At 38.4% G+C, this 25,818-nt stretch overlaps 1 protein-coding gene across 2 annotated transcripts in view; it reads left to right on the top strand.

Annotated features, from left to right (window-relative positions):
* The window catches only part of GOLGA4 (golgin A4), an 81,789-nt gene extending 63,656 nt beyond the window's left edge, over window positions 1-18,133 (top strand). For both annotated transcript variants that reach the window (XM_081106481.1, XM_081106480.1), the window contains 6 exons: window positions 25-45; window positions 226-294; window positions 3,343-3,418; window positions 6,099-6,202; window positions 11,034-11,120; window positions 17,480-18,133. In XM_081106481.1, the coding sequence (XP_080962607.1) occupies window positions 25-45; window positions 226-294; window positions 3,343-3,418; window positions 6,099-6,202; window positions 11,034-11,120; window positions 17,480-17,503 (381 nt within the window). In that variant the 3' untranslated portion in view covers window positions 17,504-18,133. The remainder of the gene's footprint in view (window positions 1-24; window positions 46-225; window positions 295-3,342; window positions 3,419-6,098; window positions 6,203-11,033; window positions 11,121-17,479) is intronic.
* The last annotated feature ends 7,685 nt before the right edge of the window (window positions 18,134-25,818 follow it).

Here is a 25,818-nt window from a genome sequence, read left to right on the forward strand (position 1 = left end):
ATTTTTTTTCTTTTCTATTTTCAGGCAACAATATTGGAGCTACAGGTAAGACTAAATCTTCATTGAATTTCACAAAAGGTAGTGCATTTTCAGGAGCATTCTGTGTTTTAAGTGAAAACATGAAGAGACTATTTTTAATTTTTTAAAATTCCCAAGCAGTACAAAAAGTGTCTAGACAGTGATGAAACCCATACACATTTCATATATGATTTTTTGTTCTTTCAGACACAACTAGCACAGAAGACTAGTCTGATCAGTGACTCAAAGTTGAAAGAGCAGGAGTTCAGAGAACAGGTACAGGTCTAATTGGTGCCTTTTATTTGAACTACCTTCCTTAATTTATGTTAGCATGTACTTGGATCTCTTTTAACTAATTAAAAAAGAACTGATTTAATAGTTGGCTTTGCAATTTTGTTTTACATTTATAGAGGATATTTCTCTAAATTCATGATTATATATACTTAAACAAGAACATTTGCATCTTATTTCTAATGCTTAACATTTCGGATACAAATTTGTGTTTGTTTAATTTGTAATAACTTAAGTTCTGAAAAAGTTATTTTTGCTTTTATCAGAGGGAAAACATACTAACATCAATCTTCATTACTTTTTTTCTAGTAGCTAGATTATCTTGACTTACTATGATTTGTCCACATGTTATCCAGTAATTTGAGTTAAATAGGACCATGAGTGTACACCTAGAAGGTTGCACAGAACATAGAAACACCACTATATGTGTATCTGTGGTGCATGATCTTTAGTGGTCTTTTTCCAAACTGGAGGAATAGTGAGTCAGGTCAGCAGGCTAAGTTTGAAGGCTAAATCTCTAAGGATATTCCATTTTTCTTAAAAATCAAACATATAAAAATCTTGATAATTATTGGAACTAGGTGATGGATAGATATATGGGCATTAATTGTACTATGCTTTCTGTATTGAATATGTTTGAAAATTTTCATAATATACATTTTTAAATTTATAAGGATAGGTACAGTAAGTCATCACTTAACATTTTCAATGGGTTCTCGTGCAACTTTAAGTAAAACGACATTTAGTGAAACCAGTTTTACCATAGGCTGATTTAATCAGAGTTAAGTTGCTGTGGCATATTTCTGATCACAAAAATATTACCAAACTTCTAAAGACCCAAAATACTTCAAATAATGAAAATTGAAATAAATGTGAGCTATACATATATTTAAGGTAGATTAATAAAAACAAATAAAATCCTTTTCCAACCCTCTTATTCCAGTTCACGGTCGTGAGTGGCTGGAGCCTGTCCAATGTGGGAACCAACCTGGACAGCATGCCCTTCCATCACAGGACACACCCACACCCACACCCATCCTCACTCAGACTGGGACAATGTAGACATTCCTGCTGTGCACATCTTTGGGATGTGGGAGGAAACCTAAGTACCCGTAGAAAACCCACACAGACATGGAGAGAATATGTAAACTCCACACAGACAGTGGGCCCCGCTGGGAATTGAATTTTTCCCCTCATCAATGCTATAACAAGAAGTTGAATGAAACAACACTATTTGAGGACTCAGTTCCAGTTTTACTTTATTTTCTTCTAGTTCTTAGTGCTGTAACTTTTCTCATCTATTCTCAAGTTTATTGCTTTAAATGTCTCTTCTTTACCATCCTCACATCTTCAAACTGTCCTAACATAACAGTTTTTGTATTAGTTATTTTTATAGTGATAAAATACATATAACAGAATTGACCATTTGAACCATTTTTTTTTAAGTCCTGACCCGAGGATATTTTTTCTATAGACTTCTAGAGAGTGGAAAGGAAGGAGGATGGGGAGAGAGAGATGGGAGAATGGCAGGGTTGGGGAGAGACAAACATCAATGTGAGAGAGACACATCGATTGGTTGCCTCCCGCATTTGCCCCAACAAGGGGTGGGGAACTGATGGAGATATGTACCCTTGACCGGGAATTGAATCCACAACCCTTCGGTCCAAGGGCTGACGCTCTAACCACCGAGAAAAACTGACCAGGGCCACTTGAACCATTTTTAAAAGCACACAATTCATTGACATTTAGTTCATTCACAACACCATTCATTTCATCACCCCAAAAAGAAGCCCCTTATCCATTTAGCCGTCACTCTTCAGTACCTTCTCCCTCAGCCTCCGGCAACCTCTAGTCTGCTTTCTGGGTCTATGGGTTTGCCTGTTCTGACTATTTACTATAAATAAAATCATATAATACATGGTCTTTTTTATCGGGCTTCTTTCAGTTAGCATGATGTTTTTAAGATTCATCCATGTTGTAGCATGTATCAGTACTACATTCCTTTTTATGGCTGAGTAATGTTCTATTGTGTAAATATACCACATTTCTTTATCCATTCATCAGTTGATGGATATTTGGGTGGTTTTACCTTTTGGCTGTTGTGAATATTGCTACTAGGAACATTGTGTACAATTTTTATTTGAACACCTGTTCCCAATTCTTTGGGGTATATTCTCAGGAGTGGAATTGCTAGATCATATGGTTTAACTTTTTGAGGAACCACCAAACTATTTTACTTTCCCACCAGTAAAGTATAAGGACTCTAATTTCTCCACATTCTCACAACCAGTTTTTTTATTATAGCCCTCCTAGTATGAAGTGGTATCTCATTATGGTTTTAATTGGCATTTTCCTGCCCAGGCTGGTGTGACTGGTTAGAATGTCAGCCCATGCACTGAAGGGTTGCAGGTTGCATCCCTGAGCCCCCACCAGGGCCCCTGCAGGAGGCAGCGAATCGATGTCTCTCTCTCATATCGGTGTTTCTCTCTCTTCTTCTCTCTGTCCCTCTCCCTCCCTCTCTAAAAATCAATGGAAAAATTATCTTCAGGTGAAGCTTAACAACAACAACAAAAAAATTGGCATTTTTCTAATAGTGTTGAGTATCTTATCATCTGCTGTGTATCTTCTTTAGAGCAAAATGTATTCAAGTCCTTAGCTCATTTTTTAGTTGGGTTATTTGTTTTTGTTGTTGAGTTTTAAGTGTTCTTTATATATTCTGGATACAAGTCCCTTATCAGATACATGATTTGCAAGTATTTTCTCCCATTCTGTAGAATGTCTTTTCCCTTTCTTGATAAGGTTCTTTGAGGCACAAAAGTTTTACTTTTGTTCAAGTCCAATATATATATATTTGTCTGTGCTTTTGGTGTCATCTAAGAAACCATTTGTATTTTATCTCTCTATATTCTGTTTTTGGGATTTAAAAAAATCTAGTGGCTACAGCAGTCTTATTTATTTATTTATTTATTTATTTATTTACATATGGTTTCCATGTGAATTTTATGATGTGATTAAAATATTTGTTATTTTTAGATTCACAATTTAGAAGACCGTTTGAAGAAATATGAAAAGAACGTATATGCAACAACTGTGGGGACACCTTACAAAGGTTAGAATGATCTCTCTAATACGATGTTACCATGTTGTTGGTATATTTATGGATGATTTTTATTTTTGTCTTTGCCAATCTAATTTTTTACAACGAATATATTTACTTTTGTGATTCACCAATAACAGCTGGTTTTAAGGAAAGAATAGCACAGTCTAAAACAAAATTAATGCATACTTGTTTAAAAATTCAAATTCAGTGTAGTACTGTATAAGTAAAACTGCAAGTTCCTACTTTATTCTCCATTCTCCAAATGGACCTAGTTGACAATTGATGTATATTTTTTCAGACGCTTCTGGACATGTGCAAACATTTACATAATCCACTACATGCAGGCATACACAGTTATATATTTTACATGCTTCTGTTTTTTACTGTTACAATAAAGATATAATTACTAAATTTTAAATCAGGATTTAAGGAGATACAACACAATTTTTAATTAAATTAAATAATGACTTGCTTTGGATTCTTTCTAAAATGCTTTTTTAAAAACAAGGGAAAACCAGTTTGGAAGTTTCCTATGGCTCATTGCAGAGAAGACTCCTGCTACAAAGATTAGTTGCTACAGCTAAGTCAATGCTCAGCAGTGCAGAGAAACAGGACAGCTTCTCTTTGGTAGTTTCAACTTAAGGATTTCATACATAATTTTTTTCTCAGTTTAAGTTATAAGATGATCATACATAGTTTGTTTAATAACCAACACATATAGGTATAACACTAAGTGCCAAGCACTGTTATAAGATAGGTTTTGTGTGTCAACTCATTTAATCCTCTCAACAACCCAGGTGTCTGGTTGAATATGCACATTCATCTGTTCACCATGCTGGGTCTTTGAAGAGTAAGAGCAAAATGAGCACCCACCGTGCAGGAAAAGTATTAATTGCTTCTCCAGGAAAATAGCTATAAATAAGCAATTTGATGTTTAAAACAATAAAATCAGTTCTTTTCTGAAAAGTGAAAAACATTGTAAACTCTTACATTTTGTTGATCTAGAGCAGCAGTTTTCAGCCTATGTGCTGCAAGAATTTTTAAAACATGCAGTACCTGACTATTTTGTCAGGAGCACTTACCTCTTTTCCCTTAGTCTATCGATTAAAAAAATGACAACAGCCAACACGACAATAGCTGTCCAGTGTGAATGAATCAAAATTATACTCTTTTTTTTTTTTTTGGTCAGATGGGCAAAAATTCTATGCTGCAAAATTTTAGGAATTAGTTTATGTATGCCATGAGATGAAAAAGGTTGAAAATCACTGATCTAGAAGGATGAAACACATTATTTTTTGAAGAGAAAATAGTGTATTATTATTTAGTTCTTAGGTAAAGTGTGGTTTGAGTGAATTGGGTCTTCTAAAAATATATACTTTTTAAAAATGAAGGGGTGGTGGGGAGGGGAGGGGCCTAATATATAGTGATGGAAGATGTTTTGACTTTGGGTGGTTGGCACACAGTGCAATATACAGATCTTGTGTCATAGAAATGTACACTTGAATCCTATATGATCCTATTAATCAATGTCACCCCAATAAATTTAATTTAAAAAATGAAGTATTCCAAACATACACATCCATGTGATGTAAATATTAAGTAGGAAGACTAGTTAACACCTAGGAAGCTGCAATCTGGAACATTGCCGTACCTCTGAGGCGCCTTGTGCTGCTCTGTAATCTATCTCTTTGTTCTTTCTCAAGGGCATGACTGTTACTATATTATAGCATAAGGACATTTTCCCTAGTCTTTGGCTTCTTGATAAAGTTCTTAACATGGGCTTTTACTGTCCAGGCATCCTCACATTCCCATCTGCCTTCCCATTAATTCTGTGGTTTTATTTTCCTGTGTTCCTCTATCCCTGTAGGGATTTCCTATGACCTTAGAATGTTTTCATACAGCATTTAGATGTTCCTTGTGGCAGAGTGCCTTTCAGACTATCTAGTGTATCATACTACTGGAAGTTGATGCAAGTATAGACTTTATATAATGCATAATTATGAATTTATCAGATTAAAGTTTGTCATAGTATGATTTCATATATCTGAACTATATCTATTCTTTACTTTTAGATTGAAATAGAGCTTAACAAATGAACTATAACTTTTTATGGCAGTCTTTTTAAGATGTTGAATCAAAATATTTGAAAATCATTATAATGGCATTAATGTTGCATGCATTCTCAAGTTATTTTATTTATCCTGTGTTTCAAAACAGTTTTGAAAATTGATTTAAACTTAGTGCTTTTTGGTTTGGAATACTAGGAAAACTAGAATACTATTCTTAGATACTAAACTCTTAATAAAATAAAAGTGATTGTTTAAATTTTAATCGTCATTGTAGAATATCTGAAGCCAACACATAATACTTCAGGTTTAAAAAATTTTTTACATAGTCTTTTAAAATTTTCATACCAAAAGAAAGAAAAGGAGGAGATGGAAGAGGAAAAATGCGAGAAATAAGGTTGCTATAATAATTTTTGTTTTATCTTACAAGGGAAGAATACCAATTGAAATGCTTCATGTATACACAATACAGTACCATGCAATACAATATAATTAATACAAGAATGTGTATCTCTTTGTTCAATTGTGTGTGGGGGGGTTTTTTTGTGTTTTTTTTTAGTTTGTCTGTTTTGTAAGTTTATCTGGTTTTGTCTTTATAATTTGACCTGTTTTTTATTTGACAGGTGGCAATTTGTACCGTACTGATGTCTCACTCTTTGGAGAACCTACTGAGTTTGAGTATTTGCGAAAAGTGCTTTTTGAGTATATGATGGGTCGAGAGACTAAGGTATAAATCATATTTGGCATGTGGTTTAATTTAAAAGGAAATACATTTTTAATATACATATTAATTCCATATGTTTACTATTAACAGACCATTCATGCTAATAGTGGGTGACAGGTACCTTGTGTTATTGCTCTTAATTTACAGAAGTTAATTGGCAGATTTTGCTTATATTTCTTACATTTATAAGATATTAATTTAAAAAATACTGTTGGATGATGTTAAATACTAAAAATTAAGATTTCATTAACTTAATACTTTGTGAAGCATGTGGCTATTTTTATTTTTGACTTAGGATCTTAAAGTTAGAATAACAGATTTCTTTTTCAGGGTGACTTAAGGATAGTGTGGAAGTATTGGAAATGATCATAATTAAGAATGACTGCTTAGGGATATTTACAAATATTTTACATTAATCACTAAAAAAAAATCATTCCTTCATATAAGGAATATTGATCATTTAAAAATTACCACATCATATGAGTAATAATGCTTGACTAATTTGTTTTTTAGAATGTTAAATTTAGTGTAGGGTCTTTGAGCATATTTATTTCCTCTATAATGCATTTAAAATAACCTTATATTGGACTTTTGGTAAATATATCTTGAATTGAATTGAATGCATTTAGGAAAATTTATGAGTCTTTTCTCAAACAAAATTTTCCATTTAACGCAATTTATTTTTCTATATTGTTTCAAGTTTTTACTTACATGAACTTTTACATTGTCTATATACCTTGGCCGAGAATGGAACAGTGAGTTTGCTATTCTTAGAAGCAATCAGTATTTTAATTTATAGGTCCGTGGGGTTTATTGAGTCATAGGTTGCTAAGCCAGTTTAGGGATTGATTTGAAATATATTTAAAAACCTGAAATGTAAGGGCATAAGAAAAACTCTTAAAAGAATATTATGAATTTATGGATTGTAGATTCAGCTAAATACTAGGAGTTACAGAGCTGGAAGTCCTCTGAGTCCTTGATACCTATAGAAATCTCATTTCATTGTATCAAATAGTTTCAAATTAAAATAATAACTAGTGTGAGTCTGAAATGTATCACTGGAGGTATATATTAATTCATAGTGATTCAGTGTCTTTGTTTCCTAAGACTTTTTTTTTTTTTTAATTCAAAGGGTAGCCAAAACCAATTTTCTCCTTATTAAAACAAAGCTAATGAAATATAACTTTCTCTTATTACGTCTTTATTGGATAGTAGCCTGTGTTTGAGGTGAGGTAGACAGTTTATGTTGTCTTGTTATTATTGCAGGGAAAGGGGAAAGGCATGTTTTTTTTTTTACAAAAAGCTTCTCAGAACTTTAGCAACTTTAGTTCATTTGTGAATTTAAAATTATGATCCCAGTGTTGTGGCTAAATAAACTGTTTAACCTTTTCTTGGCCTGTGCAATGAAGAGACTGACAGCCCCAGCCTGTTTCTTTTAGAGGTTGCGAATATATGTGGGATGAAATCTCTACAGCGTTTAAATCCTGAAGAAAGACCCAGCACAGACATAAGGCATATTCTGGGGCAGGGCCAGTTCAGCCATGTCTAAGCTTGTGTTTTCAGGGCTTTGCAGGTAGTTGTAGATTGTGACTTGGGAGACAGCTGAAAGGGATGGCCTGCCCCATCTAGTACCTGACTGGGAATCCTTGTCGAGGAGTACTCTCTCTACTCTTCATCTTCATCATACAGGGCATTTTTCTAGTCACTAAAAGTGCTGAGTAGTCTATCATTCTGCATTCACATTTTAGAGGTAAATATTGAAAATTAGTAGTAGATTTTTGACTTAATTTACTGCATATTTATTCAGCACTTACTACCTGTAGCCCTTTGTTTATCGCCAGGATGGATAGGGAGGTGAAATTGACGACATCCCTAACTTTAAGGAGGTTACCATATACAGATGCTCCTTGACTTATGGTTACTTCCTGATAAACTGTCACAAGTCAAAAATATCATGTCTAAAATGTATTTAAGACACCTAACCTACTGAATATCATAGCAACGTGCTCAGAGCATTTACATTAGCTTACAGTTGGGCAAAATCATCTAACACAAAGTCTATTTTATAATAAAGTGTTGATGTAATTATGCATGTTGCTTTTGCACCATCATAAAGTTGAAAAATTTAGGTCAAATCATTATAAGTCAGGGACCATCAGTCCTAGGAAAGGGGAGCTGTTCTCAGTGAAGCATAATGTAATGCAGAATGAGATACGCACAGTGTGCGAAGGCCAAGGAAAATGTCATGGAGAAGCAGGTGTGCCTACTGGGCTTTAAACGGTGGCTTAGATTTTGATAGATGAGCTCAGAGAGGAGGGAAAACCTAGACAGGATGTCCAAGGCAGGAAATTGAGGGTGGGTTTTGGCAAACATGTAGTCTGGTCCAACTAAAACACTGGATCTGTGAGGTGGCAGTGATCTGCTTAAGGCTGCCCAGTGTGGAGGGCCTGGATTGCTTTCAGATTTTACCTGGAGGTATTGGGGGGTAGCCCTGGAAATTTTTGTGAGTAGGGGTTGACAAGATCAAAGTTGTTTTAGACATCTTTTTGGCTGATTTTTCCAATTTTTACACATTAATAAATAATTTGAAATGGAGACCAGATTATGGAGACCAGAGAATCCTCTGGTTTATTGCAGTGGCCTCTGCAATTTGATTTTCATCTGCAGTTGTTTCTTGTCTAGCAGGATCTGTCTGTCACCCCACTTGTTTCTTCATCTGCCTTTGCACACAGTGTCTCTGATTTCATGAGGCAGGTGATATTTTTAAGACCACATGCAAGACACACTTTCTTATAGTATGAAGTTAAGTATGCTCCCTCTTTCTTCTGTTGTTACACTTTCTTTTTCTTGGGTTTGATCCTTTGCGCTACTGTTGACACTAAAATTCAACCTGTTCTCCTTTTCAATAGAAATTGCTTCTCATTGTAACTTTTATTGGAGTCTCTCCCTAAAGCAAACCTGGCTAGAGTCCACTTCCAAACCAGGTGCTCATTTGAACTTTACTCCCGGGGCCTGAGGATACTGTGCAGAGAGTAGGTGGTTGGGCTTCTTTCCCAAGGTATGGCAGGGAGGTGGGCTTCTCCAGGAGTGTTTTCTGGCTTGAAGGGAAGAGCTGGAAGCCTTTATTGGGTGATCAGCTGCAAACTCTGAGGAAATTGCTTACAAATTTAGAGGTGGATTTCCCATTTCCCAATACTTAGAAATATGAAGACACACTAGCGAAAGCTTTTTTATTTTTTTGACAGACCTTGTGTATCCTTGTATATGTGGTTTCATAATGAATATAAATGGACTTTTGGGTACTTTGAACTTCATAAGCTATTGAAATTAAAGAAATTCTTGTAACTGTAATTCCTGAATTTAAAATTTTTATTATTTCTTAAAAATAGCCTTCATAGTTAATATACCAGAAAACATTTAAAATTGCTTCAGAGTGTTAATAAAGAGAATATTAAAATAGTTACTACTTAATATTTCTCTTGCCATTTCCTGCCACATTTATGCTTCGTTTCTAGACTGCAGTTTACCAATATAATTTAAAGGATGAGGAATTTTGTAAAATGCCTTTGGAATTCTCCAAGAACTAAGTTGTTTGAAGTGGTATATATATATTTTTTAATCATCAAAATGGCAGAGGCAAAATAAAAAGAAAGAAGGAGGCTGAAACTAAAATGTTGCTGTGTTGGGGTTTGTGTTATTAGTTGATCTCCTAGTTGAAATAAGTATTAGAAATATGTAAAGTGCCTTGCCTAGGCTTTAGCACATAATAGGAAGTTTTAAAATGTTAGTTTCTTTCCTTCCTGGAAATAATTATACTTTTTTTGTAATGATGTGAGTTTCCAAAATTTTTGGTTAATTCCATTACGTCATCTTTTCCTCAGTGAAATCTAGTCTATCTCCTCCACCCCCAGCCTCCCCCTGTCTGCCCCCCGTCTCCCCACACACACACTTAGTCTGTGTAGCAGTGAACAAGGAATGTTAGAGTCAGTTCTCTGGGTGATCCTCCCCTTCTCTGTAGGAATCCTCAGGAGAGCCCTAGCACCTGAATCTGTATGTAAGGTCTAAACTTGTTGTCCTACTTATTTCATAAGTGGTATCTTCTTTCCTCTCTGTCTCCCTCAAAACATCTCATCTTGATACAAAATAGGGAATTTCAACCTTTGAGGAGAATTTTCCACGAGCTTATGGGTGACAGTCTGACTTACGGTATATTTATTTAGATCTGCACAATTTATTATCTTGTTTTGCAAGCCACCATGTGTACTGTTTGATTCGTCATGTTTTCTACCAAACAAAACATCTTGTGTTTATTTAAAATGTAATTTGTATTTCTATTAGGTTGATGTGCTGCATGTTTTAAAATACCTACTAAGCATGTTCATGTTCATGCAGTAGCCCATGTTTATGAGATATATGATGTGATTTAGTTAAAGCTGAACTTGGGAGTATCTAATTCTGATTATTTAGAGCATATGTATTGACAATACATCACTTACTAGATAGATTTCTACAAATAAAAAGCCTCATAAAATGAATGAGTAATAAAGTTATATGTTAATAAGACAAAGGGCCAAGAGCATTAGAACTTTATATAGCTTCGTGCTATTGTAATTGCATCTTCTTAAAATAATGTCAGCCAGACATTGTGAGGAGTCCTTTCAAATTGAAGTTCTAGTGTTGGCTGTTATTTCCTTGATTGATACCTTCACATCATACTTCTTTGGTCGTGGCTTCCATTGAGAGCACTTAAGAATCTCACCAGCAGAACGTGTCAGAACGGGCCAAGACTTCTGCTCTAACATCTATTAGTGATCATCTCTTGCTTTTCTTGTAGACCATGGCAAAAGTTATAACCACTGTACTGAAGTTTCCTGATGATCAGACTCAGAAAATTTTGGAAAGAGAAGATGCTCGACCAATGGTAAGCTTTAAAAGTAGGTTACTAATAGAAGATGACTTTGTTTTATCTACTTACATTCTATTCTGTCTTATTTACAAGGACTTTGAGTTGGTAAAAGAAATAATTTTTTTTTATTATACTATAGCCTGAAAAATGAGAGTGAATCCACAATAAGAAAGTTTAATTTAGGACAGATATGTGAATGGGTGTTTTCAAGGAAAGAACTGTCTTATTTAATAACATATATGAGGTTGATGCCCATATATGCTATATTGAATTTCCAGAATTAGGGCTATTTATGGGAAGGATAGAAAAGGCATTTTTCTGGTATAACTATTAATTATATAATGATGTTTTACAGATTGCAGTTATTTATTCTATTTTAGTTGATTTTCAAATATACAGTAATTCTAAGTGAAAGAATTTAAAAATATGTTTTTATTGATTTCAGAGAGAGGAAGGGAGAGTGAGAGGGAGAAAAAAATATCAGTGATTAGAGAGAATCATCAATCGGCTGCCTCCTGCACACTCCATACTGAGGATCGAGCCCGAAACTGGGAATTGAACCATGATCTCATGGTTCATAGGTCAACACTCAACTACTGAACCAAACTGACTGCGTGAATTTAAGCATTTTTGAGCTTGTGACATGTCCTACAAGGGAAATGTAGATAACGAAATTATTAGAAATCCTTGTGTGAAGTCAGCTGTGATTAAATCGGAACTAACACACACTTCATAAGTTATGCAAAATTCTCCGTGCCTAACTTCTTTTTGCCCTGTTTCATGATCTCATTACTACTCTTCTCTTTTATTCTCTCCTCACTGAAGCACGAAAAGATCTTCTCCTTAGTGATGGGTTAGCCTATATTTGAGTATCTCCAGAAGGAAGGACTAAACCAATAAGTAATTATCTCCCAAAGCATTCCATCTTGTCTAGACAGGTGTGTGTCTTAGAAAAGTTCTTGTTTATCTTGATCCCAAATCTCCCTTTTTGTAGTGGTCAGCAATTTGTTCTGGTTCTAACCCATAAAATTGATGCATAGTGAAAGATACTGCATGTGTAAAATATTTATTTATAATCTTAAAAGTAGTTTTGACTCTTGATTTTTAAAAGAATTATGTAATAAGTTATCATTGTCAAAACACATTGTAAACAATTCAGAAGCATTACACAGAAGGGGAAATCATGATCTTCAGCCTCCTAGCTGTTTCACCATGCCAAGACCATCGTTGTTTATAGTGTGGTGACTGTCCCAGATTTTCTAAGCTTTATTAATATGTTAATAATTACTCCTTCATCACTTAATTATTTCATAAAAATGAGAGTAGGCAGCAGCTTGCTTTTTTCACTTACTCTATTTTTATATTATGCCACCTCATTACAAATAGTTTTACCTCATTCTTTTTAATGGCTGATTTTATGATTATACTAGAGGCCCTGTGCACGAATTTATGCATGAGTGGGGTTCCTTGGCCTGGCTGGTGATCCAGGCCTATTCGGGGGGTGGGGGGGATGCGGGGGGATGAAGAGCTGGCCAGCCAGGGGGAGGGAGGGGCCGTGGAAGGTTGGCTGTGGGAGTGCACTGACCACCAGGGGGCAGCTTCTGCATTGAGCATCTGCCCCTTGGTGGTCAGTGCATGTCATAGTGACTAGTCGACCAGTCAAGCCTAAAGGTCACTTAGGCTTTTATATATATAGATGGATGTCCTACACTTTATTTATTTTTTAAATATATTTTATTGATTTTTTTACAGAGAGGAAGAGAGAGGGATAGAGAGTTAGAAACATTGATGAGAGAGAAACATCAATCAGCTGCCTTCTGCACATCCCTTACTGGGGACATGCCTGCAACCAAGGTACATGCCCTTGACCGGAATCAAATCTGGGACCCTTCAGTCCACAGGCTGATGCTCTATCCACCGAGCCAAACTGCTCAGGGCGGATGTCCTACAATTTAATTCACTAGTTTCCTATTCATGGACACTTAGCTGGTGTCCAGTTTTTCAATACTTACGAGCATAGACCCAGGGGAGCATCTATATACATATATTTTGCAAGTTTTCCAATAGGATATTAACCTTATTGTGTTGTGTGTGTTGCAAATATTATTTTCTAGTTTTTCCTTTTGATTTTGCTGCTTTTTACTAACTTCACATTAAATATAAATAAATAAGTAAAGTGGTACTTCTAAGGTTGGTCACATTATCCAAGAATAGACTCAGATTTTATAAACAACACCTGTTTTTTCCTGATGCTGTTTTAAAGCAAATCAGGAAGCTAGTTAATAATCTTGGATTATGACCATTTTAAAACAGGACATAGAATTTACTGCAGAAAGTTGCTGCATTAAAACTATGTTTGAAATTGGGTCCCTTTTATGTGTTTAAAAAAAAATATATATTTTTATTGATTTCAGAGAGGAAGGGAGAGGGAGAGAAAGAGAGAAGCATCATTGATGAGAGAGAATCATTGATCAGCTGCCTCCTGCATGCCCCCCACTAGGGATCGAGCCCGCAACCTGGGCATGTGCCCTTTACCAGAATCGAACCCGGGACCCTTTAGTCCACAGACCGACACTATATCCACTGAGTAAGTGGGAAGTACATTTTTAATTATGTTTAAATTTTAAAATTAAAGTTACAAGTAAAAATCTCAGCTACATAATGTTATAGGAGGGAGGTATTACAGATTCCTTATACTTTGCCTATACTTCCTTGATTTGAGGAGATTTAAGAAACATTTAAGTAGAATCTGTTTAATCATTTAAAGCTCATATACACGTATAACCCATGTGTTATATTAAGTCTTAAAACTAACCCAATAAGCTTTTTTTTCTCCCTGGCTTTGTAGTATACTTCACCTCGCAGTGGTATCTTCTGAGTAAACCATCAGTCTGTGCTTAGTTAGCATGTGGTGAGTGAAGAATAATGTCTTGTGTCTTCTGTGTTGCATGATACTAACCATTTCTCTGGAATTCTTTTGCTTTTTTGTTTAATGAATATATGATTTTGCTATGGGTTAATATAGGTGTTTTCCATTAATTCTGTTTAATAGATTAACAATCACTTCTATCAGTAAGATTATATAATTTTAGTGAGTTTTAGTTCTTTAAATATTACTTGAAAGTTTCAGAATTGCTCTTTTGAAATTTTGTTAAAGAATCCAAAAAAGTACTTATGCATTCTATATTCCTTTTAGTTTTTTTAATTCCCAAGAATGTTCTTTGAAGTCAATAAAGATTGTAAGAAAGAAATGAAAAATCATTTTCTAGGTAAAAATGAAGTGATATATTTCAGAAATCCAGAAATTAAAATATTGTAAAGCTTACTTAGAGTCAAGGCTAGTCTGAAATAATGAAAATTAGTGAAGTTGATTTAAAAATAAATGCAGTTTTATTACTTCCTGGGATCAACAAAATAACACATTTGTCCTGTAGCGACCCTTAGGCAGCCTGCTTTAATTGAAGATGGCTATTTCTAGCTAGAGGCCCGGTGCATGAAATTTGTACAGTGGGAGGGTGGCTCCCTCAGCCCGGCCTGTGCCCTCTCACAGTCCGGGACCCCTTGCTCCTTACTGCCCACCTGCTTGCTGCTCCTTATCACTCAGCTTGCTGCTCCTTAGTGCTGCCACGGAGGCAGGAGAGGCTCCCGTCACCGCTGCTGCTCTGGCTAGCCGTAAGCCCGGTTACTGGCTGAGTGGTGCACCCCCTGTGGGAACGCACTGACCACTAGGGGGCAGCTCCTGTGTTGAGCATCTGGTGCACATCTGGTGGTCAGTGTGCATCATAGTGACCCGTTGTTCTGGTCTTTCCACTGTAATGGTCGCTTAGGCTTTTATTATATAGATTTCATGTTATTATAGTGAAGTGGAGGCATCTAAAATATTTCAAAGCAATTAACTGTCTTCACTATTTAAATAACCCTTTCAATTACCTCCACATATTATTCATGCAATTAGCTTGATTTAGCACCCCCTAAAAATTTAGAGAACATTTTTACCTCAAACTTTGCTAGAGTTTTCACAAATCACAAATAACCTGATCATAATTAATAAATTAATTACAATTAAAGCCTATGATTGTTAATTTGGCTAGTATTCAGCTAACAGTATCAAGGTTTAAAATGTGAATATACAGCATTTAAAAAAACTGTTTAGCTTTAAAAATTCTTTTTGCCTACATTTGAAGCTCATTTTGATTTTAATATATATCAAGTAACTTGCTTTAGTGATTACCTAGAATTATCTTGGTCATGTAAAACCCGTATCAAACTCAGTAAGTCTTAAATTTTCATATATATTTCAGAGAGGAATGGAAAGGGAGAGAGATAGAAATATCAATGATGAGAGAGAATAATTGATTGGCTGCCTCCTGCACGCCCCCCACTGGGGATTGAGCCCTCATCCCCGGCATGTGCCCTTGATCAGAATCAAATCAAACCCTGGGCTCTTAGTCCACATGCCAACACTCTACCCACTGAGCCAAACCTGCTAGGGCAAATTTTTCTTTTTAAACAATATAAATATCGCATCATGCTTATTACATTATTGCATTTAAGTACTGTCATTAATCACTGGAAATGATTACTGTGTAGCATTTCTACTGATTGATTAATTGATTGACTATCTCAACTTTTAGTTTGATTTGCAAAATGGTACAATAAACACATATACCCTCACCTGTATTCACCAATTATTAACATTTTGCCAAATTTTTTCACTTGCTCTCATTCTCGCTCTTTCTCTCCATGTGTAGTTTCCCTCTGTAACATTTGACAGTTGCTTGCAAACATAAACTACACATTTTAACAAATATCTTTAAGAACAAGGGCTTTTCTTACATACTCATAATACAATAATCACTCTCAGGAAATTTAATATTAACATAGTACTGTTATCTAGTATATAGTAATACTTATATTTTTCCAGTTTCTGAAAGAATATCTTTCATAATTTTTTAAATTCCAGGATCCATTCAGAAATTGCATATTGCCGTTTATTTTCATGTTTTTCTAGTCTCTCCTTTAAATTAGAGAACTCCTCCCAGCCATTTTGTCTTTCATGATACTGACATTCATTTTTGGGTCATGCATGAATTTCTTCCTGCAACAGCTCAAGCTGAGATTTTGAAATAATAACTGACATGGGAATTTAAGTATAACAGAAGGGTTTTTTTTAAAAAAATTTATTTTCTTGTTTAAAGTATTATAAATAGTAGTACATATGTCTCCTTTTTTCTCCATTGACCTTCCCCTGGCCTCCCCTATCCCCTGCATATGCCCTTATCTCCCCCCCGCCCCACTCCAGTGTCTTGTGTCCATTGGTTATGCTTATATGCATGCATATAAGTCAGAAGGTTTTTTTTCTTATCTTGTCTAAATTTCTAGGGCCAACATGATCATTGAGCTAGTTTTATAAAGAATATGATGCTGTTTTAAGTACATCATAAGTAGTGGATTATATTGTTCATTTATAGATTGAGAAGACTTTAAAACTTTCTCTTTCCACTAAATATATATGAAAGTCTGTCTCATTTACTTAATCTTATTCGGTAATTTATTTATTTTGTTTATTTTTTTATATATTGATTTTTTTACACAGAGGAAGGGGGAGGGAGAGAGAGTTAGAAACATCCATGAGAGAGAAACATCGATCAGCTGCCTCCTGCACACCTCTCACTGGGGATGTGCCCGCAACCAAGGCATATGCCCTTGACCGGAATCGAACCTGGGACCCTTCAGTCCTCAGGCCAATGCTCTATCCACTGAGCCAAACCGGTTAGGGCTCGGTAATTTATTTTTATGGCTTTTTTTAAACCTCATATTTGATCTATGAGATTTTAGCATTTTAAGGCAACTTACTAGGAAGGTTTGGCATTATTTCTCATAACATTTTACATTTTTAAAGTTAAGTTTGTTAATTTCAGGTGAGGCATAGCTTTTACACCAAAATGCTGTTTGTCCTTTGCTGCCGTGCATGCCACCCCTGAGAACTGCAGTATGTAGGAAAACCACACATTAGGGCAAAGGAGGAACTCTCTCCTCTGTAATGCAGTCTGAATTGCTGCATCCCAGAGAGACTGCTGAGTCAGCATGGTGACTCGGCTTTCTCTATCTATGACCTGGTAGCATTCAATATGTGGTGAAGGGCAAGAGCTTCAGTGTCACTTACAAACACTCTTCGTCAGGATTGCTGACTCCAGGTCAGATCATTCCAAGGTCATTGATTTTTAGAAGATTTCTGTACGACTTAGTTCTTAGAAAATTTCTACTTCAATCCCAGGCCATAGAAGATAATTTAATTTTAACTTAAAACAACTAATCTCCCAAAGGGCTGGCTTTAAAGGTGTGTTTTTCTTTATCCTCTTTTCCTTTTCCAGTCATGGCTTCGGTCTTCATCTTGAAGAAATGAGGAGAATCGTGTTGGGCAAGGTTGGAAGGCTGCACATTGTTCTCTTTGAGAAAAGCTGTTGTTCAGGGCTCTTCCTGAAAAATCTGACATTGGCCCACGGTTAGCCTTTCAAATAGGTCGTATCAGTGGGAAATGGTGGTAGTTTTTTCTTTCTTCTTTTTTCTCCTGGGAGGAGTTTTATGTTGTTTAAAATTTTTAAAATAACTAAACCTGATTTATGGACTCAATGTTCCTTTCTTCCATTCTTTTTGTCTCTCTTTTAAAAGAACTGCTTGCCTTTTCTATTTATTTTTAGAGTGATTTTTAAAAAAAGACTTGTGCAATACATTTTGAGGTGAAACTTAGTGGGGGTTTTTCTGATAAATTAGAGCATTTAATTTACTATTTTATCCAGATTGATTTGTTGAATATTTACTAAAGACTAGTTCTTTAAGTTATGACATATGAGAAATCCAAACTGCAGTACCTCATTGTTTACTTAGCTTTTGTACTTATATTTTTCAGAGGAAAAAATACTACTGTAAATTGTAAATAGTCAACACATAACTATTGTATGCAAATCTGTGACTTGGCAATGTCATCTCGGAAAACCAGATAAATAAAGTTTATTTACTATATAAAATGTTCTGATTATGCTTTTTTTTTTCTATGTTGAAATCTACTTCAAAATAGTTAAGAACTTATTTTCTATCTGGGTGAATATAATGAACTATTTGTCAAGATGAGTATTTGGAAAGTTTTTTTATGTTCACAATTAGCATGGCCACGGATGGTATGCGCTAGAGATCTGCCAACCTGGAGACGCTTTCTCTTCCTGGACTAGGCCATCCTCTGATTTCGTTTAAACTTAGTGAGAGAGACATTTGTGGACACCACGAGATGGAACTGTTCAGAGGGTTTCACACACTTTATATTCTAGCAAATACAGTGTTCAGTTTCTAGGTGTTATCTAACCTCTGCCTCAGGGTGGAATCTCAGTTTCCAGACAGTCTGGACCTTAGCCTTGCTGTGTATCGTATTGTGATGAAGAGTGGGGGGCTTGAGCGGGTGGGTGACCAGGGGTCTTCCCACAGCCCACACCTGAGAAAGTGCACAAACTGGATTTTAGACACCGAGGGGGGCAGGAGTGAACAGGAGTTGCTCATTTTCCTCAGTGCAGGCATGACTAAGAATAGTGGTGATACTCTCTCCTGTTACTTTTCCGGCAAAAAGGACAAAGCCTTACATTGTGTTCAGTGCTGGGGTCTCAGATCTGTCTGGGACATTTTAAAAAAAATACTTTTAATTGATTTTTAGAGAAAGAGGAAGAAATTTGGGCTCATTGTAGTTGATTTGGAGGATATATATTTAAAAAACAATCCTCCAGAATCCCCCACCAAAATATTACCCACTGTGTTATAGAATTGTACACCTATGTAATTTTATTAACCAATGTCACTCCAATAAATTCAATAAAAATTTTTAAAAGATTTAAAACTATTACCAGTGTTACTTTGGTGCATTTAATACTGGAGTATTTTTTTCTAATGAGAATGAATAGCTATATGGAAGAAGTGTGTGTGTGTGCGTGCGCGTACATGCCTACATTTATATGTCTATTATATTGTTGGCCATCAAAATTTCCTTTAAACTTTTTAATTGCTGCGTAATACTTTATCCTATGTGTATGCCATCATTTAACCCCTTTCTCCATTGTTGAACATTTGGGTCATGTGTCCCTTTATTCAGTACTCCACGTTGGTTTTACTGTCCACATTGTCAACACTCTAGAAAATACATTTCAGGACCAGCCTTTCTCTCAACTGCCTTTGGGGCCAAACACATGGACACATTTCAGATTGCTGTGTCCTAGCTTGCCTGGCATCGTTTTCTCTAACATTCCAGAGATTTGACGCATGGGTGAACACTCCCAGCCAGTACACTCTGAGGACACTACATTTCAAAACTGGGCTTCACCCAAATGTGAGATGTCAAAGGCAAATGGAATAGCCATGCCTAACGCATACTTTCCATGAAGGATGGGTGGGTTCAGCTGCAGGTGCATTCCTCCCGTCCCCCTTTTATAACAGTTTCCTCCTGCCCTCATTTGGGATCCCTTTAGTTAGGTTTTGTGGATGTTGTTACATTCTTTAGAAGTGTTCAAACACCACACATGTGAACATCACCTCATGGTGACGGTACAGATGCCAAGGCAGAAATGGCAACCTGCCAGCATTCTGCTTCTGTCAGAACCTGGGCCAAACTCGGAACTCAGGGCTGGGGAGATTCACACCATCTCTCGTATAACAGTTTCCTCCTGCCTTCATTTGAGACCCTCTTTAGTTAGGTTTTGTGGATGTTGTTACATTCTTTAAAGTGTTCAAACATCACACATGTGAATTCACCGAGGCGGTGAACATGTGAGGCCTTCAATGCAAACAACTTACGGAAACACTTCTCAACTCAGTACTCTGCAGCCACTGCCAATCGGTTGAGTTCACACATGACATCAAACCTGTTTGCCATCACAACTATGAATGTCTCTGATTCAGGGTCTCATCTCCTCCAGGTGTTCTGGATTTTACTCTCCAGTCTCTGGTCACCGGCCCCAGGCTCCTCACCCTCTCCAGGCAGGAGGCCAGGTCGTCATTCAGGCCTTCCCTAGTCTCATTCTTTTTTCTATTATTTTTATTTTTAATATATTTTATTGATTTTTTACAGAGAGGAAGGGGAAGGGTTAGAGAGTTAGAAACATCGATGAGAGAGAAACATCGATCAGCTGCCTCCTGCACACCTCCTACTGGGGATGTGCCCACAACCAAGGTACATGCCCTTGACTGGAATTGAACCTGGGACCCTTGAGTCCGCAGGGCGATGCACTATCCACTGAGCCAAACCGGTTAGAGCACCCAGTCTCATTCTTGCTCTGGATGCCCCTTATGCCTGCTAGACCCTGGGCCACCCCCACAGCCAAGCCCTGGGAATCCCAGCCGCTCTGAAGTGGGACACGGAGATCCTGGAGCCCGAGTCCCTGGCGCCTGTGGATATATTGGCCACGCTGCTGGCCATCGGGGCTGGGCCGGTGGCTGTGTGACTGCAGGGAGCCCAGGCCTGGGAGTTGGGTGCTGGAGAAGCTGGAGTGGGCGCTAAAGCTCATGTTCAAGGAGGAAGGTGAGAGGCCAAGGTTGCTCAGGTTCGGGCAGCTCAACCTTTGAGTCTTTGTGGTGTTTTTTTTTTTAGTGGATTCATTTTAAAAGTTATGATTGAAGAATTTATTTAGATTTGTCATCTTAAACTGAACATTTATTGTTTATAAACAATATTGGAATATTTAGCATACGTGTTATTTATAAGTTTAATCGGTTAAATTTATCAACCTTCGGTAAATAGGGACTTGCATAAGTAATTGGAAGGTTTTTTGAGTCAGGTAAATACATGAATACTTACAAAGGAAATCAATATGATATATTTATTAATGCAACAATTTCAAATATTAAACGGCTTTTTATGAAGTTATAAAAAATCTCTTTTAAAGTATAATCAGAATAATGAGATTTTTTAAAAAAATATATTTTATTGATTTTCCACAGAGAGGAAGGGAGAGGGATAGAGAGCCAGAAACATCAATGAGAGAGAAACATCGACCAGCTGCCTCCTGCATGCTCCCCACTGGGGACGTGCCCACAACCAAGGCACATGCCCCTGACCGGAATCGAACCTGGGACCCTTCAGTCCGCAGGCCGACGCTCTATCCACTGAGCCAAACTGGTTAGGGCAATAATGAGATTTTTAAGCTGAACTTAATCCTGGTTCTACATTTGTGATGCTGATCAATTCAATATTAACCTTTTAACCAAATAGTCTTTGAATGAAACTTACTCTTAAATCTCTCTGAAGATACTAATTACAGTGTTAAAAATAATTTTCTTCTTTATCCTACAGCTCTGCTTTCTCTTTAGGTGGTAGTTCTGTTAATTTTTTTTCTTTATGTTACTGATGTTTCCTGGTGCCTTGCTTGACAGTGAAGGACAGTCCTTGCTTGACCAGTGAAGGATAAGGTAGGTTGCTCTCATGGCTGGAATGACTTTCCCTTTGCATTTGTCTGTATCTGTTTGCCTCACAGGTCTGTCCCCAAATGCATGGGGCTACCTCTGCATCCCATGTCTATTCTGGTTTTTAAGACCTGACTTTCTTTTTTCAAAAATGTTTCATGCAACATACAGACAGAATAGTGGATAAAACACATATACTCACATAATGAATAATTATAAATCAAATACCACCAAATTAAAAAATAGAATATTGTCATTATTCTAGAAGCCCCCCTCCCAAGTGTCCCTTCCTATCAGTTTCTCTCTTCTCTAGAAGTAACCACTCTGCTAACTGCTGTAATAACTACCACCTGTGTATGCAACTCAGACCTACATTTTAATTTTGTCTTTATATTAAATCAAACTGTATGTATTTTTTTTCAGTCTTGCTTCTGTTGAGGTAATTAAAGAGGCAAGTAGCAGAGGGGCTCTAATGCCTTGGTAACCTAGTCAAGCCAAGCGAAGCCAGAGTTCATGTGTGGAACTGAGAAAATGAAACTCATGAGCCACCAATCACAAACAGCCCACTGGTCTTTCCTAAATAAGGCAACTGCTGCAGCTACAGCCAATGAAGTGACTTCCTTGCTCAGCTTCCCTGTCTGCACTATAAAAACCCAACTGCTTTTGGTTCAGGGAGATGTGAGCCCAGCACATGGACTGGAGCCCACCTCACACATTTGACCAAAGGGGCCACAGCACACACCTCAACTCCATTGGAGGCCTTAGCCCCAGTGACAGTGGTCCTAACTGGTCGTTGGTTTCTACGCATAGCAAAAGGTAGCGACTATTTGTGTGATGGCCAATACCTGTAGGAAGTAGAGGAGCTAGTCAGCAGGAGAGGGCTGTGCAGAGTGAGGGCTGGGCCCAGGGGAGCGAGCATGTGTCTGGAGGGCCTTTTAGGTGACAGGCACCTCCTGCAACTCTTCCTTTAGAGGAGGCCCCATACTCTGCCAACCTCGGCCTGTGATCTCAGCATCCCCAGGATTGACATTAAGCAAGCACACGGTTCGCCATTGCCACCTGCAGCTGTCACGGGACCTGGGGGTGGGCATCCTGCGCCACAATTTGCTTCTTTGTCCCAGAAGCCCCGTTCCTGCCCACTGTTACTCCCTAGCAGGGAGCTCTGCTTCCCTCTCAGGGGGCAGTATTGCCCTCAGGGCTGTTCTGGGCCCAGAGCACAGCAGAGCACAGCCAGCAGACCTCACACCACCTTTAGGCCACTTGCTCTGGTTCAGCCAGGCTGCACCCTGAACTTCCTGATGCCAGCTTCAGACCCCTTGTTCCCAGCTGGACCCTGGACTAAGGTCTGACCCGATCCAGAATTTAATCAACAAAAAGAAAGGAAGAAGTCTTGCTCCTCCGGGAGTTGGCAGAGGCTCGAGAGAGCTGGAGGCGGGTCAGGGAGGAAGCGGCCTCAGGGGCTGGGCCCACAGGGCATGAACTCCAGTCTGAGCTCACTCCGCAGACCCCAGGGTGTGGAGAATTGGCCTCTCTGCCCCAGGGTGGCGGGCTCTTGCCCTGCCTGGCTGGGGTGGGCAGGGTGGGGATGTGACATGAGACAAATAGCACAGCTTAGGTATCAGCACTGGCTGAGAACTCGATTTTTCATTTGTTTCCTTATCCCTCCTGTGGCTCCTTTGATGTCCCTGCTTCATCGACCACAGCTAATTCTGATGGGCAGCCATGTATGTGCTGGGGCCCTCAGGTGACAGGGCTTGGTGCAAGTGTGGGAACATTGGCAGGACATTGGCAGGACATTCTGGGGCAGAACATTCCTTCTGGGCACTGCCTTCCCAGCAGGGACACCACAGTCCCTTCCTTTTCTAAGGCGCGGTGGTGGGGTGTGGCCAGGAGAGAACAGCTCCTGGGTCCTACTGTCGGCTTGGGCACCAAAACTTTTGTCCATTTACAAATACTCATCCTCCTCTCTCCTCCCTTCTCTCTTCAGCCACTGAGAAGGGCTGGTGTTTGAGGGAGGTTGTTTTTCCAGAAAAACTTTTTTCTGCGGGTTGCAGGGGGGCCCCCCAGAGCATTTCTGACACCTCCCAAGCAAGAACAGTATGTTGGGGGCTGCTGAGGAGACTACCCAGAGAGCTGCAGTCATATGCATGCCTCCATGCTGGTGCCTTTTAAAACAAACTTTTTACTGGAGTGTAACATACATGCAGAAAGCGGGTTAAGATTTGCAGGGCTAGGGGAGTCATCACAAAATGAACCTTCATTCAATCACCACCCGAGTCAAGAAAAACCCTATGTCACCCAGCTAGCATGGCTCAGTGGTTGAGCGTTGATCTATGAACCAGGAGGTCATGGCTCAATTCCTGGTCAGGGTATCTGCTTGGGTTGTGGGCTCAATCCCCACTAGTGGGCATGCAGGAGGCAGCTGGTCAATAATTCTCTCTCATCTTTGATGTTTCTATCTCTTGCTCCCTCTTTCTTCCTCTCTGAAATCGATTTAAAAAAAGAAAGAAAGAAAAATGCCATGTTACCAGCTCCCTGAAGGGCCGCTTTTGCCCTGTCTATCACTTTCCTGCCCCCATCCCCAAAGTTACCTCTCCTATCTGGTGACATCATAGGCTCATTGGACCTGCTCTTGAGCTCCCTATAAATGCGGTCAGGTAGTCAGGTGGGAGGTGCTCCTTGTGTCCGTCCTCTTCTGTTCAGGAATCTATCTGTGGGATGATCCAGCCAGTCGGAGCAGGTAGTAGCACTTGGTGCATTCTCATGGGTTAGTTTATAGAGGGTGCCCACGGGTCTCAAAGAACCCTTGCAAGCAAGAGTGGATGGTAAGCGAAGGCTTGACTCGAAAGAACATCTGAGCTAAAGCCAGCCCCCACCCGAGGATGGTTTCAACTGAAGTGACACCCCGCTTCCCAACCTGGCAAGGAGCCTGATTCTGTGTAGCCCTTCCAGGGCAGATCTGAGTAGGCCACCTGCCCCCTTTGGGCTTGGAGACCCCACTTGTAAAATGGCATCAAAGGAAACATTCAGCTCTGAGACCGTCTGATTTTGGGGGTCAAATTATTTCATAGGAGCAACCTCAAGCCAGAGTATTTCTAAATATCCTGGAAATTGCTCACTTCCTTGACACTTTGCTTCATTTCTAAATAGCCATTGGGTTCTGCTTCATCTTCCAGGTCCCCAGGCTTTGCCGACCAGTTCCTCATCCTACGAGCCATCTTCTGCTTTCATAGCATCCTCTCAGTCCCCTGGCAGCCTGCACCTGCTGCTTCCCTGTCAAGCTGTACCTTCCCTGACAGCCAGGGGATGATGGCCAAGAACCAGCTCGGTCTCTCACAGGTTTGATTGTCACATCTTACACGTCACTGCTCAGGTCCAATCTCAATGAATTATTTGGTGCGCTGACATTTGTGGGCAACAGAGTGATCTGTAAAATAATAAATATTGTGCAAAACGCACACAAACACTTCTGAGGCTTGTGAACGTGCCCATTGTTCTCCCTGCAGCCAGGCTAAACATTTCCTGCTCCTTTTCTCATGGAGAGGCCACGGTGTGGTCAATACCAACCACAAATAAGTCTGAGTTGTGAAATGTGCAGAGGCAGGCTCTGCAGGAGACATTCAGAGCAAAGCTTAGCCTCCGTTGGAGTTCATGTGCATGCTCCATGGCCCCTGCCAATGCCTGCTGATAGGCAAAGCCCATCACCTGTCCTTAGTCACCAACACAGTGACCTTTAGCTCTCGGGGAAGTGACCAAGTGGCCACATGGGTTCTGGGAAGGCTTCCCCTGCAGCCCAGAGCACCTTAGAGGTGGGAGAGACATGTTGTGCAGTAGAGGAAGGACCTGAGAGTCGGGTGGCAAAAAACCTTAAGCACTTAAAACTAACACATGGTGTGATGTGTCAGGATAGTGGTCACCCCTTGGGGTAGTGACTGGAAAGAGGCCTGTGTAGGGCTTCTGGGGGCTGGTGCTATTCTGTTCCTTGAATACGGAGCTGTTCTCTAGAGAGGTGTTCAGATTTTTAAAATCCATCAAACTGTATACTTACGATATGTGCATTTGTTATATTATGTAAGTTTCATTTAAAAAAAAAGTTTACTTTTAAAAACTGAATATTACCAGACTGGGATATATCTATATCTATATCTATATCTATATCTATATCTATATCTATATCTATATCTATATCTAATTATATATACATAGTTGGTTTGGCATTCAGAAATAAATCAGTGCAATTCATCACAAAAGGGAAAAATCAAATGACTAGCTCAAT

Source organism: Myotis nattereri (genome assembly GCF_964212035.1).
Source record: "Myotis nattereri genome assembly, chromosome: 14".
NCBI lineage: Eukaryota > Metazoa > Chordata > Mammalia > Chiroptera > Vespertilionidae > Myotis > Myotis nattereri.